General features: G+C 35.5%; 1 protein-coding gene across 1 annotated transcript in view; it reads right to left on the bottom strand.

The window, feature by feature from the left end:
• Nucleotides 1-12,466: 12,466 nt before the first annotated feature.
• The window catches only part of LOC113233394 (zinc finger protein 704), a 52,197-nt gene continuing 47,000 nt past the window's right edge, over nucleotides 12,467-17,663 (bottom strand). The window contains exons 5-8 of the mRNA XM_026468515.1: nucleotides 17,248-17,351; nucleotides 14,962-15,120; nucleotides 14,566-14,647; nucleotides 12,467-14,456 (exon numbers count right to left, since the gene is read on the bottom strand). Of these exons, the coding sequence (XP_026324300.1) occupies nucleotides 14,295-14,456; nucleotides 14,566-14,647; nucleotides 14,962-15,120; nucleotides 17,248-17,351 (507 nt within the window). The 3' untranslated portion in view covers nucleotides 12,467-14,294. The remainder of the gene's footprint in view (nucleotides 14,457-14,565; nucleotides 14,648-14,961; nucleotides 15,121-17,247; nucleotides 17,352-17,663) is intronic.

Consider the following 17,663-nt stretch of genomic DNA (forward strand, 5'->3'; position numbering starts at 1 on the left):
GAGGTGGAGACTTGAGTTATCTTGTTTTAAATACGTTGTTGTATACAGACCGGGAAAAGATAATAAAGCAGCTGATGCTCTTTCCCGAATTTGTGCACAAGTAAATACTAATACCTTATCTGATTTGCATAATGCTCTCGGACACCCGGGGGTGACACGATTGACACACTGGGTTAGAAGCAAGAATTTACCTTATTCTGTGAATAATATAAGACCTGTAATTTCATCGTGTAAAATATGCGCAGAAATTTAACCGAGATTCATTCAAGGTCAAGGTCAAGGTCAAATCACCTTATCAAAGCAACTGCACCATTTGAACGACTAAGCATCGATTTTAAGGGGCCAATTCCCTCTAATACTAAAAGTAAATATATTCTGACAATAATTGACGAATATTTTCGATTCCCATTCGCTTATCCTTGTTTCTATAGAGTTTGTAATCAAATGCTTAAAGGATATTTTTCATGTTTGGAACTCCACTTTATGTTCACTCTGATAAAGGATCAGTATTCATGTCAGAACGTTTTCAACATTTTTTGTTATCTCTGGGTATAGCATCAAGCCGAACTACTCCATATAACCCACAAGGCAATGGACAAGTAGAGTGACTGTTGGGACATTATGGAAGACGAACCAGTTGTATATAAAATCGAAATATTTGGAAGCAACAGATTGGGAACAGGTCATACAGGAAACTTTACATTCCATTCGTTCGCTGTTGTGCACAGCAACGAACTGCACGCCACATGAGCGTCTATTTCAGCACCCACGTCGATCAATGAATGGTCAATCCATGCCGACGTGGCTAGCAAATCAAGGACAAGTCTTTATGAAGAAAAATGTTCGTAACTCGAAATTAGATCGTCTGGTAGAAGAGGTGGAACTTCTTCAGGTCAATCCTTCGTGAGGTATGCAGATGGTAGAGAATCTACCGTCTTTAATAGGCATTTGGCTCCCTTACCGGAGGGAATATATGATGACGATGATGAAAATAACGAGTCTTTCTCCCAAGAAGTTGATGAGACACAGCCCAGGCAAGATGGAGATGAAACAGAGCCTCATGAACTTGAAGAAGCTCTAGGAGATGTTGAAGAACCTACAACTGGACTGGACGGCCTACTAGAACTAGAAAACCGCCTAATTACCTTAAGGACTATGTCTAAAATATTATGTGTACTGTTAGAGTAATCTCGTCGAACATCGTGCCTGGGGAGAATGATGTAATCTGTCTATGTTTAGTTGTCATACAATGTCATATTCTCCTATGTAAAATTCAACCATGTTTCTTTTGAGTTAATTAAAGCCTTATCTCCTCAAAGGTTTATTCTCTCGTGTATCAAGTTCTAAGTTTCTTCATTACTAATTCTTTCTTGGTATTTTCTTCAGAATGTACTTAAAATAAAATTAATCTTTGTAAAAATTGTACTTGTAACTTCAAGCTTCAAGCTCGCCATTTTTCCAATACGTTCCTCGAGTTTCTGTATGTCTGAATTGCGGCGAAAATATTTTTATTGCAGCATGATCTTAGAGGATGGAAAAAAAATAAAAGAAGCACGATGCTAGCTGGCAACATTAAGGCAAAAAATTTGTAAGCATAATTTCAATGACTGGGCAACAGTAGGAATTCGAAGAGTAGGTCTCGTTTGTATAAGCTTATTCGAACTTATAATACTAATTTAAAACTAATAATACTAATTCCAGTTTTATATAATACGAGCCCTGCACCCCACCTACGGTGCGATCGGCCTGCGGCGCATGGTCGGTTTCAGTTTACGGGGTGTGCACATGCTCTTCGGTGGCACACCAGTTAGTACAATGGGCGCTTGATGAGGAGGTCGATTCCCGATTTATGCCAATTTAAGAAACGAACCTTTCGAAGTTGGTTTGGTCTGAGTATTCTGGGTTATCGTTGATTTGGTATTCATAGTACCTACATAGTACAGGAAATTCGGCAGTAGTTTGATATTTTTCCCCCTAAATCTCTTTGGCATAGCTTTCAAGAAAATGAAATCTAGCATAGAGACGGTTGAGATACAACAACGCCATAATAAGTATCTCATTTCCACTACATCGGGAAGTATGCTTTACATTTTTACAATTGTGAGATCGTGTACTCCTAATATATTACGTCTTCGCATATTATCACCATTTGATGGCGTGCGGACGCTTCGGGCTTCGCCGTCTGCGGACGTCGGCCTACGGCCTCGGCATTTATGGCTTTGTTTAAAAAAAAATTGAATTATTTCTTTAAAGGCGGCCATATTTAAAAATTGCAAAAATATATTTTGACCACTAATTATTATCAAACAATCTTAGAAATCGCTTCGTACCCTTAGAATTCGTACCAATTTTCAGTCCGAGCAAAGCAAGTTTTTTCAATAGCCATTTACATAAAAAAATTTTACCCCAAATTGCGATTGTGATGGCATTGCATGGCTTCACATTTTCAGTCGAATTAGAAGAAATTTTTATCTACCGCCAAAAAAGTTTGTATTTTAGCCATATTGAAGAATGGCGAAAAATAATATTATTAAACACTCATAGAGACCCCGACATGTCCACTTTCAATCGAATTAGAGCAAATTTTTATCTGGCGCTAAAAAGGTTTGTGTGGCTATGACTATATTGAAAAAAGGCGAAAAATAAATTTCGACCGCAAATTACTATCAGACACCTATAGAGATCTCCACGTATTGATTTTCAGTTGAATTAGAGCTAATTTTTATTAGTTGTTTAATTTTTAAATGGCGTAAAACCATTTTTGATCACAAATTATTATCAATCATTCCTAGAGACCCACACATGCCAATTTTCAAAGGGATTAGAGCATTTTGTTTCTACTGCCAACGAACGCTTCTATGGCGGCCACATTTGAAAATGGCGAAAAACCAATTTTGACCACAAATTATTATCTACTATATACTTCTAGAGGCCTCCTCATGCCAATTTTCAGCCGAATTAGAGCAAGTCCGTTTCGGCAGCCACTTTTGACGAAAAAAACGCTTATATGACAGCCATATTAAAAAATGACGAAAATAAACTTTTGACCCCAAATTATGGTTAAGGACTCCTAAAGAAAAATTCCTGAGATCCGCTGGTTCGTTCCGTGGCTTAGTTGGTATAGCGTCTGGCACGGTATGCTAGAAAACGTCGGTTCGAATCCGGCCGGATCGAAGGATTTTTTTCTGAGTGTTCGATCTTAGTATTAATAATTATAATAAACTAGTGGAGTAATTTCACAAAAATAATTGAATATCAATTCAATAAAAAATTAAAATTTAGTGAATAGCGACATCTCTCGCCGGGTCTGGTAGCTGTAAAGGTATCTAACTGGGTGATAAAACTTTCATAGACTTCTCATAGATGGCGCTACAACTAAAAGTCGTTGAAAAACCAAATACAAAGACACGACAACAAGTACATAGAAAAATTCGTGAGGTCCGCTGGTTCGTTCCGTGGCTTAGTTGGTATAGCGTCTTGCACGGCATGCTAGAAGACGTCGTTTCGAATTCGGCCGGATCGAAGAAATTTTTTAAAATATGTGTATATATTTTCAGTAAACTGATACTCCCACTTTTATTTTGCATGTATTAAACGGAAAACTTGTTTTATCAAACTGTTGTCATTTTTTATTTGCAATCGTATCCTCAATCCTCCTCCATCACTTTCCAGTTAGCAAGGACACGGTCTTTATGAGCAACAAAATGTGTTTTGTTTATTTCCCCAAAATATCTGTATATCCAGTAAAGCGCCTTAAACTTTAATTCAGTCTAAATAGGATGCGAGCTCTATAGTCAAGCTACAAGAACTTATTTTAGACCCTTAGGCGCACATTGAGCGCTCTCATAGCACATTTGTATTACATAGGCGCACATTAACCGCTTTGCATAGTACTTTTGTATTAACTTAGACGCACATTTACCGCGTGCATAGCACCTTTGTATCTTCGTACTAACACACATTTACGACCATTGTAGGACCCATAGCGTATACTTCGGTGCCCATTTTGGGGGTACAGCGGCGCAGTAGCGGCTTATACGTCTACTGTAGAACTTATTAACGCAGCCTATTTATTATCCTTATTACGAACTTCTAACTGGCTATTGTACGGCTTGTTGAGCTTGTGTGCTAGTTGGTGTACCGAAGTAAGTGTAAGTGCTACCAAAACATATTTGATGCTTGGGAAAGGTCCTAGAACGTTATTGGGATTTTCTGTGTATTTGAGGTATTTGATTGTGTGGACCATATTACTTTTGTTAAGAAGCTGGAATATTACGGCGTCATTACGCCGTAATATTCCAGCCAGTAATATGCCATTGCAAGGCATTGGAACTGTCACGTCATATCTTAGCGGTATAATTCAGAACGTAGACATAAATCTTGTGATTTCTTTGAGTTCTCCGGTAAAAATGGGTGTTCGGCTGGGCTCAATACTTGGACCTTTCTTATTTCTCATTTATATTAATGATCTACCATTAATTGTCAAGAATCTTTGCGAAATACTTTGTTGACGACACATCCCTGATTTTTATAACCTAACCTCCGGTTAAAAAACCGACCTCAAAAGTCATTCATCCCCTAGTTTGCCACCCTTAGAGGTGGAATATTTTCTTGAAACTTAAATGTAACCACATCTGAGGTACCTTTTTTCCAACAAAAAAGAATCATCAAAATTGGTTCTCAAATGGCGGAGTTATCGCGTAACATACATACAAAAGAAAACATACAGACGAATTGAGAATCTCCTCCTTTTTTGAAGTCGGTGAAAAACAGACAGACATGAACGTTATCTATAACAATATTAACGACACCCTCTCAAAGGTAATTTATTGGTTTAATGCTAACAATTTGTTGTTCAATGCCAAGAAGACAAAATGTGATAAATACATATGTATGTAAAATCGTCTAGTCCAATCATAAAAATAAATGGAGAAAAGCTAGACCTTGTTAATAAAGCTGTCTTTTTGGGAGTGACCCTAAGGTTAAGTCATTGGAGTTTACTGTCTAAATAGTGTAACTCCAATGGTTTCCAATGGTTTCCTTGGCCAGCAGATTAAGTTCCGCTGCATATATATGTTCGTAGAGCACGTGAGCTTAGCGATGTTGCTACGGCTAGACTAGTTTACTTTAGCTACTTCCAGAGTATAATGTCCTACGGGATTCTCATGTGGGGTAAAGCGGCAGATAAACAAACCATATTTGTGTTGCAAAAACGAGTGATTCGTTCTGTGTACCGTTTAGGTTCTCGGATTTCTCTCAGAGAAAAGTTTAAGGAGACTGGTATCATGACCGTGGTATCATAGTACATTCACTCAAATATTTTGCATGCCCGTAAATATATATATAATTTCATTAAGAAAGAAGATATACATAATATTAACCTTAGAACTAAGTCCAAACTCATGGTACCACGATTTCGTTTAACTAAGGTAAACGAATCTTTTATGAGGAACTGTATACGTTTTTACAATAAGATTCCGCAGAATATATTAAGATTATCATTTTCTAAGCTTAGAACTTTCATTAAAAGTATTTTAATTGAAAAGTCACATTACAAAATTGAAGAGTATGTGTTGGATAAAGAAGTATGGAAAGATAACACGAGTCTAGATTGATTCAAAGTGTATTCCATAGCATTGAAGTTTATTTGAAAAGAGCAATCCCTAGAGTTTCTTGCTCGTTCTTCTCCGGGAGGTCAGCGTAGTAAATGAACATTAGCTTAAAAAATTACATTTTCAAGTGTATGTAATAGTTTTACCTATGGTTTAATTGATTATTTGATTTTGGACTTTAAATGTAATACATTATAATTAATAGACGAATTACAAGGTATGTTTGAATTTAATACCATAAAAAATATGAACAAGGTGAAACATTTATACATATAGAGATTTTAGATGATATAATAAGTTTTACAGTAGTTTTAGTAGTAAGAGCATTTACAAATTTTACATTAACATTTTTCATACGAGGGCTTTATGCGGTATGTTTATAACGAAACTACCTTATTAAATTACACTAACATACATATTTAATTCAATTGTGACGTCAATGTAGCACTAAATGAGCGAATTATGTTTCATTTTTAGAACAATAATAAATTTACAGGAGTGTCGCTCACTCTGAAGTAAAAAAAATGAGTTTTCCATCCTCTAAGTCTAAGGGTCGTATTCCAGAACTCTACTTAATGCACAAGTCAGGACTTGAGTATGATTTCAGGCACTGGAAATACGACCCTAATGGCAAGAACTTGAGTATGATTTCTAGTGCTTTAAATCATACTCAAGTCCTGACTTGAGCATTGAGTAGAGTCCTGGAATACGACTCTCAGGGTCGTATTCCAGAACTCTACTCTATGCTCAATTCAAAGCACTAGAAATCATATTCAAGTCCTTGCCATTAGGGTCGTATTTCCAGTGCTTGAAATCATAGTCAGGATTGCACTGGCAACACAAGCACTGGAAATACGACCCTAAAGGCATGGACTTGAGTATGATTTCGAGTGCTTTAAACCATACTCAAATCCTGACTTGAGCATTGAGTAGAGCTCTAGAATACGACCCTAAGTCTCGCACACATACATTGTCTGTGGTGACGTACTTTAAATAGTTTCAAATTTCAGGCATATCGATTAGAACAATAGAATGGCCGAGTAATTCCGTTCGGAAATTGTGTAATTTAAGTGGATAACACGAAGGCTTCACTCGTTCTGCTCGCTGCGCTTCGATCAAATCAGATTGGTAGTACCTACAAAAGTTTATGCCACTGCAATATATTCCCAATAACGGCGTCGTCGTAAACAAGTTATGTCTAAAAGACTACACCTAAATAAAAGACTACACCGAAATAACATTTCTAAGTCCGCAGAGAACAGTAGCCTAGTGAATATGACTACGTTCTTGGAAGCAAATAGGGATAGATCATTAGCAACCAGCCATGCTTTGCCTGGTTGCTAATGAACTATACGAAATGAATGAAACAAGCTCTAGGGATTTTTACATTTAGAGTGTATAGAGCAAATATTTAGCGTATTGTAAAGTTCTAATTTTAGTCTTGAGACAAGTTTTTAGATTACATAGCCTTGGGAAAGTCCTCTTCATATGTAGAGCACGGACATACTAAAAATGTTTTAGACATAAATTTTTGTGTTTTTCCGATAAAGTTTTCAATTAACTCAAATATATTCAGAGTGTATTTAATTTCGTTGTATAAACGTTGTTGTACGCTGAACTGAAATCTAGCAAACAGTATTGACAAGTAATTAGTTATGCACCTTCTGACGCTATTAATGGTAGTTGTACCTTTTCGAAAACCAAACTGATTTTTTGGAAGCAATATTTTCTTTGTAAGAACCATTTTCATTTTCATTTTTAAACAACAAACAGACAAAATAAGTCTAACTGTTTTAGCAAGTATAGAAGAAAAGGCAATCGATCTGAGATACATCGTACGGTGATTTATAACATGCTTATAACGTTCGGAAATGACTAACTAACTGAAAAATCCAAGTTAATTGAATGAATCTCATAAATAAAAGTAGAGTTTCATTATATTTACGATGTTTGTATGTAAACGTTAAATTAAATTAATTCAATATCCAAAATTTTCTAAACAAAGGAGTGACTAATTCTAAAATTTTGCGACAAGGACCGACTAATTCACGATTTTTTTTATTGCAATCAGATCCAACCTAGGAATTGTGGTTTTCGAGATTAAAAAATGGTGCTCCCGGATAAAGCTTATTTTAGCTTGGACAGTAAAACACCATAATAACTTTGAAACGGCGTAACGACTGAATCTAGTTTTTAACGATTAGAACCGATTAAATCATCTTCTAAATTTCAATCAAAAATCATTTTTTAAATGTAATTCGATCTAAGCTAGTTGCGTTGTTCTCGAGATTGAATAATGGTGCCGCTGGAATAAGCTTATTAAAGCGTGGACAGTAAAACACACTTAATCACTTTTGAATGGCGGACCGACTAAATCTAGTTTTTTTTTGCGATTAAAACAGACTAATTGGCAACTTTTTACCTGACTAGTCAAATTTCAAATACTCAACCCAAGTCACGCTGGATTAAGGCACGCGAGTATTATCTCTTTTTTATTATTATTCATTTTAACATTATCGATTTTTTTTTTTCTGCAATGGTCTATGGATAGAAAATTTTTAGAAGTAAATTTTGCAATTTGAATTGGCGCGATAGGAGTAAGTAATTAAACAATATTTAAAATCTAAAGTTTATATTTGTAAATATATATCAATGAATAACACGATCTGAAATAAATTAATTTAGGTCTAGAGTTGTTCCATACAACATTCTTCAATCTTGTTCTACAATAAAATAAGACTTTATGTACTTATTTCCCAGAGAGAACAAACAGAATTAATGTAGGCTAACAAAGTTGGGTTCTATTTTTTTTAGATTAGTTACATCAGTTTTGCTAAAATATGGGCGACCCGTAAACTAAACACAGGTAGTTTAAAATAGAAGGGATGAAAAATAATGCCACTGCGTTATTCTAATAAATGAAACATATATTTTGTCAAAACACACAATCATCATTCTAAGCTTATTGAGGTACGATCTTTCAGGCAATGATAGCTACTTCAAGTAGCACATTTAAAAATATAATATTTCACTTTTCCTTACTATATATTTCATTTATACTGTAACTCTTGCATGAGTAAGAATAATTTGATTTTCACAGTCAATTTCGTTCGATTTGAAATGCATTACTTTATAATAGAGAGCTCAATGTGTACAATGCTATAAGGCTGATCAGTTTGTGATGTAGTATTTAACATTTTTGACACGAGTATAATAGTAATAAATTTTCCTTTCAATTACATTTTAAGAATATTTTTTATTCAACACGTTAACAAAAAACATCTCATTATAATATCTATACATCGTAAAATCAATCATTGGAACACATTCTGGACCTTTTTAGCATTAGGTACATTATAAAATAACATTGCCTAATCTAAAACTTCAGTAAAATATAACACACGTTCACATTCAACATTAAAAGTTATAAATAATAATAATCTAGAAAAATAATAAATAGAATTATTAATATCACAGTAGACTAGCTGTCAGCTTGGTTCTACCTTCAAACCCAATTTTTTTGTGTAAATTTTATAATTTACGACAATTTTCAAATTTAAGTGTAACGAGAACAAAAAATAAAGTAGAATCTATTAAGAAAATGAAGATACTTATAAATTGGATTAGAGCTGACAGTCTCGGTAAAAACTGCTGTGATATTGACAACTAAACGGAAATATTGTATCCGAGTAAAGAACAACATCTTAACAACATCATTTGATCATAATGTCGCAACCTTAAAAACTACTGGTAACCATTACTAAAACGACGCATCGACGCTTTACCGGCTCTAAGAAGAAATACCATATACATGTGTAATGAATTTATTTATATACTATCAGATATAAATAAACCCTAAAATGTGTGTATGTCGTTCGTTATTAAGGCAGGGAAGAACAAAATATATATAACATAACAGTTCCATACTGTAGAGCAACTTCGCAAATAAGGTGGTTATCGGTTAGGTACTCTAGGAAAGGTGGTATGTATGTACAATCTTAGCAAACGAATCCTTAACACTATACAAGAAACAATGATTCAGTGATACAAATAAAGACTTAGCTAGAATGTTTTCTTTGCAAGTGAATATAGTAAAGGTTAACAAGATCCGTAAAGTATGAGCCGAGCGGAGCAGTGTGCTTTCACAGCCAGTATGCTGGCCAACATTGGCATTTATTAACACTGAGATCTAATCAAATGCCGTCTTCTCCGCCCAGTTCAGTTTCTGTACGAAAACATTGCTCAAATTCTTATTAAAAGTACCTACTAATAAGCAGGAGACATATTTTCATAAATTAATATTGCCCACATAATACGCGATACCATATACCACTTCGTATGCAAATAATGCAAACTTTATTTACAGAACATAAAATATATTGTGATTATATAATATAATTAAGATGGACCAAATTAGAACTAATAATAATTATCGATAATTTTACATTCTCCACATGATACGATACGAAATAATAGTGCCATAAATCTATGATGATTAAGAGAAAATACACTCTAGTTTGGTAGGTTCTACTAAAGACAACTTCGAAACTTAAACCTTAATAGTACTAAACAGTGTATTTAATAGAATCTTATCCGCGAGACAATTACGTCAATAACTTTAGACGGATATCAAAATGGTTTGAATCCTTTTCATTTTCGTAGATATCCAGTTACATGTACCTATAATACGGTGAAACAGGCGCATATTTCCAGCTTTATGAAGATCTTAATTGTTTACCGTGAATGTACATATTTACAACTATGTTTAAAGAAACATAAACTGAAGTAAAGGTATTTTACAAGCATCAATAGATTCGTTTGTGAAAGTAATTACTTATTGAAATCTATTATATGCGTTGTTAGCTGTAAGGTACAAAAGACATCAACGCGCTTACATTTATTATAGTGTAAATATTTTTGGTCGGTCTTTCGACTTCGAAATAAAATACACCTACCAATTAATGTATCTGTATAAGTACGAAGGTTCGTATGCAAGTTGTACCTATGTGGGTGTAAAATATTTAAACGCTCTTTAAAAAAATTATAATCTTTTAATAATTAATATTCACAAGCACTCTATAACATTGAACCGTAAGAAATAAGACTTAGAGCTCGACTAGCGCCAAATATCAGATCACTCCCGAAACTTGAATTGGGATATCTGAATGTCGCTTTAAGTATGAGTAAAAGAATGGTGTCGTCGTCACCGCCGCCCTGAGGGAGGGCGGCGACAAGGCCGCTATGTTCTAATAAAGAGTCGACGTGTAACAGTTACGTCAAAATAAATTGTCATACAACTGCACTGCCAATGATCAACTAATAAACTTTATTTATCGACTCAATTATGCTTCTTTGTACTGATATGTATAAAATTATTTTTGTTTAATATTATGACTTTGGTGTTGAGTGCGTACAAAATTGAGCAAAATTTTGGCTAAATAAATTACGTAAAATTATTTACAAATTGCTTAATAAAAATAAAATTGTCTTTATTTAAAATAATCAAAATTCTACTTTTCCTCTACTCGATCTAAATAAAATAAGAAAACGTTATGATATTTATTTGTATATATATCTCTAATAGCTTCGAAAAAAATTGAGATCGGTTTAATGTTGTATGAAAGTAGTGTGCCCCTTCGCGGCGCGGTTGTTCCAGATCCTCGCTAACGACAATCTAACGTTGCTGCTCAGCGAAGGAAATCTCATGGGAACTTGTAAATTTCATAAAACATTCACACAAAAATATATTTCTAATTCGGAAAATTGGGGATTTTCAGAAAATACTGCTTGATGTTTTTGTGGTAATTTTGCTGCCCGAAAATAGAGAATCGAAAGTTACATGTCATGTAACTTATTGCTAACAGTAACTATATGTATATGTAATACAATTTTATTGTACCTAACATTATTAAATACTATTATTATGACTTCCAACTTAAATATCACTAAATCTATAATAAAATCTAAGCCGCAGTTAAATCTAGATCCTTACAATATGGCAGTTGTCAAATCGCTAGCTGAGTTGTTGCCTAAATCTATCATCGTGATCATTTGGTTTTGGAGCGCGGAGTTTCGATGTTTCAAACGAAAGTGTTTTTTGCAAATGACAACTTCATGATTTATTATCACAACCATTATTGCAATGAAAATATATATTTGGTAATATTTGCAGGTACATGGCGTAAAATAATTACGATAGCACAAAACAGGGCTGCCTAAGCAGAGGCTTTGAAAATATCGCACACCTATTTCATAGCCCTGTGTTTAAAACGCTGTTGAACGAATAAAGGTCATAAAAGAGCACCTTAGGTAAAACATTTGGCAAGAACAAAAAATGAGCTAAGACAAAAATATAATTTTAAAATTTATTGTTACCTTAAGTCAGATCTATGTTTTATGTACTGCGATCTCTAAAATTTCATAGAGTTGCTTTAATTACGTACTTAACTTGATTTTTTATTATTATTATCACATTTTGCAATTATAGTGTGAAAATTTTGTCAGTAGATCAAAATAGACAGCTACGAATAGTTTTCAAAAGTACGTTCGAAAACTGCGCAGGCACAAGTAGACACATAATTCAAATGTGCGTTATTAGGGTGAGAGCACCAAAAGTGGGAGACGAGAATACACACTCACAGTGCCCTCGCGAAAAGGCATGTTATAATTACGTTCTTAATTAGCACAACACTGGACACTTTATTCTTTTTGCTAATTTAATTGATCCAGCATTTTAGTATCCAGAGAGAGCATGATGTGACGTTTCACCATCAAATTGGCACGTTTCGGTTAATTTTTTTAAGTAAGTAACTGTTTTGTTATTTAAATTGTATTAAAAATATTTTACGATTTAGTTTGATATTTACATAACTTATTATGTAAGATATTATAACGAACGTTGGTAACTACTAGTGGATCAGAAATACCGCGCTGCGATGTCATTTTTACGAAACGGTTTCACTTCTTCAAGTAATAATGCACCTACATTAAAGACGCGTTTTCGTGTTACCGTACAAAATCTTCGATTTAAACGATCACATTAAGTAACAATTATATCTTTATAATAATATTTTATGTACACATCCGAACATTGCTTTAATTTTTTATAGGTATAGAATACATTTAATATAATTCATGTATGAATAATAATTATTATTTACAAATTTAATCGTCATTATAATACTTAATACTTACGAAATAATATTGCAGCTCGCAATCGCCTTCACTTGTTCTGTCTTATCCGTATATGCTACGTATTGCATATCATTCCCTTATCACATTGTCTGTTTGTTTGCGTAGACAAGTACACAAACACTTTAACAGCTTTTGTGGATGTAATGCGTAAGTGTAATCATAGTGTATAAAATACACCGTATGATTACGTCGCGGTCATATTTCGAGTATAGGCCATCCCATCGTCTTTGGAATCTCACTACTCCTTCATGGAGGGTCTTTAAGAGTTTTATTCTAGGCACTAAACGGGTAATCACAGTCTTCGTGATGTTTGTATGTAATGGGCCTTTACATCGAAAGTAATATAATGTGATGTTCCTTTCTGTCTCACTCCGATGGTTTTAGCCTTGCTTTGTTTGCCTTGATCTCGTGAAGTGGTCGTGTGGCGTGTGCAGGCACCATGCTACTTTTGTGGTTACGCACGTTGCCGGCCGCCCTAGCTGCATGGGCGACACTGAGTATTGTCTCCTTGTTCTGGTAGGACCACCTTTGTATACGACATAGATATGTTCATAAAAATTTAAGTCTAAACAAGTTTTAGTCTTTTTGTCGAATCTGAGATAACTTATAAGACTAATTCATATATTATTATTTTTTGTTATTATCTAGTAATTCAGTCAAAACATTAAAATTTAGTGATTAATATCACTGATGTATAATCCGACAGGGGCGACATATAACACGTCGAATTGTGGAATATGGTGTTCCACACTTGATATTGAATTTGTGATCACAGTGCGAAAACACCGTCCGCCCTGCGTATGCGTTGGCGCTAGCTGCATCTTGTAGGTCCTTTGGTAAAGAATTGTCGAAAATGCGGACGGAATACATTGACTTCTGTAATATCTCTCTACATGAACTCTACCAAGCCATGTCGACGTATGAAAATATACTCAGTATCAAACATGAAGAGCGCTCTCTATAGAAGCGTTTATTGGTTACAAGCAATGAGAAAGATAAAAAAATATGTTGAATGTAATCTGTCCTTCATTGTATTGCGACCGGGTCTTAGGTAACAGATATTTTCGCACTGTAACGTGTCAGTCTAATCTTAAGTCTAGGCTTACAACTAATATTCACAGTCGGCCGAGAGCGACACAAACTCCGTTTGCATGTCACAGTAAAGGCGAGTCTACTGCATTATAAAAATACGTGGGCAATGTCCATTATGCAGTCAAAATACGAGCCACAATTACTTAAAGAGCAAAAATATGTCTCCTTTACATTTCATATCCAATATATTAATAATATTTTTTTTCCATATTTGCTTACATTCGATGAAACTCTTCAATATATCCCTCGGACTATCCGAACCACGACCCGCACTCGGAATAGTTCTCGCACTAAAGGCGCATAAACAGAGCTCGCGTGTATCAGTTCATTTCATACGAGCATCTGTTGGAGAAGCAGTAGTACGCGCGCGGGGGCCAGCAAGCGGCGACGCACGCGCTAATCCCCAAAGCGCGTGCATGCCTTCTTCCACTTGCACTGGGTGCACCAGAGCTCACGCTGGTCCATGCCGTACACTTTCCGGCACTTTTTATTGTCAGAGCGTGGTCGCCGCCCTGGACTGCCCGGCGAACCGCTTGTTGCAGACAGCCTCATGTGCTTCTGTGGAAACAATTTATTTTCAAGATAAATACAGGTTCTGCAGTAATTAAAATTATTTGCATTTTTAAATTTTCGACAAAACACGAGTGTCGACGTTACCCTTACTTACCGGTGAGTGTGAATTTGACCAGGAATGCGTAACGGGAATGCTTATAGGCCTCGCGGGATGCTGCATAGAGAGCAGTCCTTGCCTGTGAAACAAATATAACTACTTTGTATTTCTCGAGGACACACGAAGCGTTCACAATGCATGCAAATCTTCAATGTCATTGATTTTATTGTATAGCTCTGTTAACCGTGAGCAGTCACTATTATATAGGTAGAATAGCATTAGTGCTTTATCGTTGATAGCTAAGTAATACAATATTATAGTTACGGTTCGAGAGTGTTTTAACTTTGGTCACGGCAAAGTGGAGTTAAGTTCAAAAAGTAATAGTTTTATATATTCGATTGTATTGGCAGCATAAGATTTCTATGTGTAACTAAAGTGTAAGAGATGCCTTACCTAAACGAGCCAACGAGTTGGCGTTGGTAATCGGGGTCCTCATACGGTGGACGACACATGTCTTGGTGGGATAGTGTCGGCGGCGGCGCCGGCACGCAAATTTCGTGCTCTGTGTAATAAAACTCTTCTTCTTGATCACTCTCGCCCTCCTTCTTTGGCCTGAAATAGAACACTCTTGCCTTTAAGAATGCAGTATGTGTATTTGTTATCTTGTAAATTGTCATGGCATTGTTTTTTTTTATCTTCTGGTTTCTTCAAACCCGGAACACTGTAATGTTCACATTACCGTTTGGCGGCTGAAAATGGCAGTACTTCTTTGGACAAATTCTCTCATTAGGAGCTCTACAAACGAATTGTTTCCCACTATGTATAGGTCTTGTGATTTAATACCTTCGGACTGTTTTCTTTGGGGCTACGTGAAAGATAAGGTCTATGCCAGTAGCCCACAATCGATTCAGACCTAAAAGATGGAATGCGTGTGGTTATTGAGGACATACAGCCGCAAATGTGCAAATTGGTGATGGAAAATTTCATGAAAAGAATATGGTCCTTCTCTTTATTCGATTTTGCTTTTAATTGGAAATCAAAATGAAACCTCTTATTGGAAGACTCTTTATAATCGACGTATGCATTGCAGTGATGTATTTTTATAAAAAATATACCATAGATCTATTTATAACGTGTTTCTTCTCATATTACATTAGCCAACAGCAACAGTAAAAAGAGACCTGGCAACGGCTAGCCAGGTTTTACAAATGCTTTTACGTCGACAAGATCATGATATTTTTTTGTGTAAATTTGATGCGAAATGATAATTTTCCTTATATTTTGTCTTCTTACACTAGGCTTACCTGTACATTAATGTATTTTCTCTTTGCAATGTTGAAGAAGGTTTCATTTTAAATGAGTTTAAAAATGCGATCAAATTTTGTATTCAGTACATGGAAACACTTTGGTCGAGTTAACATTAACAAGTTAGATTAACATTTACTATACAACAGGTAATTTATTTTGATTTTTATGAATTTGAAATGGGTCCCAACAGTAAATGTTGTTTGAATTCATTTATGTCTTAACATCGGTTAAAAATGAGGTCCTTAAACCTTGATGAGGTTCATAAGTTTCCTATGAATACGGTGTTATTTTTATAAACACATTGCAAGTATGCCTAAGGTGGACTTTGACACAAATCTACTTGAGTAGCATCATCAAACAAGGTGCTAAGTGGATCATTTGATTCAAAACTTGAGTTCACATTTTCTGTTTGGAACTCCTTGAACTTGTACCTATAATTTTAAGTTCATTATTGTCCATCATTGTTCTTTGGTATCTATACGGTGAGGTGTATGTTATCGTGAGCGTAAGCCGGAGTTACGTAAGCTGCGCGACCTTGCCAGTTGCGGCACGGGCGGGCAACCTTGTCGTGAAGCCTCGACGCTTCCGGGTCAGTACAGGCCGGCTTTTCAGCTTTAAGAGCCTAATATAAAATTGGACCAACCATGAAGTTGCTCGTAAGCTTATTGGCGTCATCAATCCAAAATAACTCCGAAATTCACCGCAAAACTTTGGTGTCACGTGATACTCGTATTATGATGATCTCGTTAGCAAAATCTGATCGTATTCTTTCAATTACCGTGAGTATATAAAGTACTTGACTCATCTACGACTTGTGATGTTGTCACGTTTTCAGTTCAATTGGTTGTTCATGTAGTTCATATAACTTTAATTATTGATTAGATCAGTTGAATCACTTGAGATATTTATCTCACAAGTACAAAGACAGAGTTTTCATTGTACTATATCACCGTGTGTGTTAAAGTTCTACGGCACATGTTTGTTATGCACTTTATATTACTATCACCGAACTGGAGATGTTTATTTTATTTTAAACTCACTATTTATATAGTTAGGAACTCAATGTAAAATGTTTGTATCACACTGCACTCGCCAGCTGGCGTGCTGCGCAATTACGTTTCATGTGCATTAAAATACACGTGACTAGATGGCACGTGCCTACTGCAATACATATATTACGTATTTGTCTTTGCCACGATAAAATACCTAACTGCCTTATTCTTGCATAACGATGACCTTGAAGTCTCATAAGATCTGGCGTAACCTCTTGTTTCGGTAGAAATTAGTCAAGTGTGTGATTAATGATTAGGCAGTTGGTTGGTGCAGCATTAAAATTTCGATTATAGGTATTATTTTCTGAGAATTCAAGGCTATTCCACGATCTGTCATAATCGGGACTAAATATGAGATTAAAAGGATAACCGTACGTACCCCAAATGTGTATTTCTGATGTGTGTCTCGATGGCGTGACTTGTATTTGATATAGTGCTGTAGCCGCAGCCTCGCCAGGTGCAGTCAAACACAACACTATTGATCTGAAACAACACGGAAAAGTACATTAACAACCGACTCTACATTGACAATGATAGAGAATTACGTTTTATTTGAAAAGGAATTTACGTAATCGTCTCGAAAAATGCTTTTTCGTAAACAATCTGTGCTGAATAAAATTAAGCGATGATGTAGCCTAGACGGAAGCAGCTCTAGGTCGCGGCCTTGCGTTGTCGAAGCGCTGCGCCCGCGCCGCCACGCCCGCTTACTGTGCCGTAGTGCATTTCTAATCTCATTTACCAATCGCTTCGAATCAATTTTCCGCATCAGCGACTATTAACAGGGCGACGAATAAG

The sequence above is a fragment of the Hyposmocoma kahamanoa genome, unplaced genomic scaffold, assembly GCF_003589595.1.
Source record: "Hyposmocoma kahamanoa isolate Upper Pololo Valley unplaced genomic scaffold, ASM358959v1 78, whole genome shotgun sequence".
NCBI lineage: Eukaryota > Metazoa > Arthropoda > Insecta > Lepidoptera > Cosmopterigidae > Hyposmocoma > Hyposmocoma kahamanoa.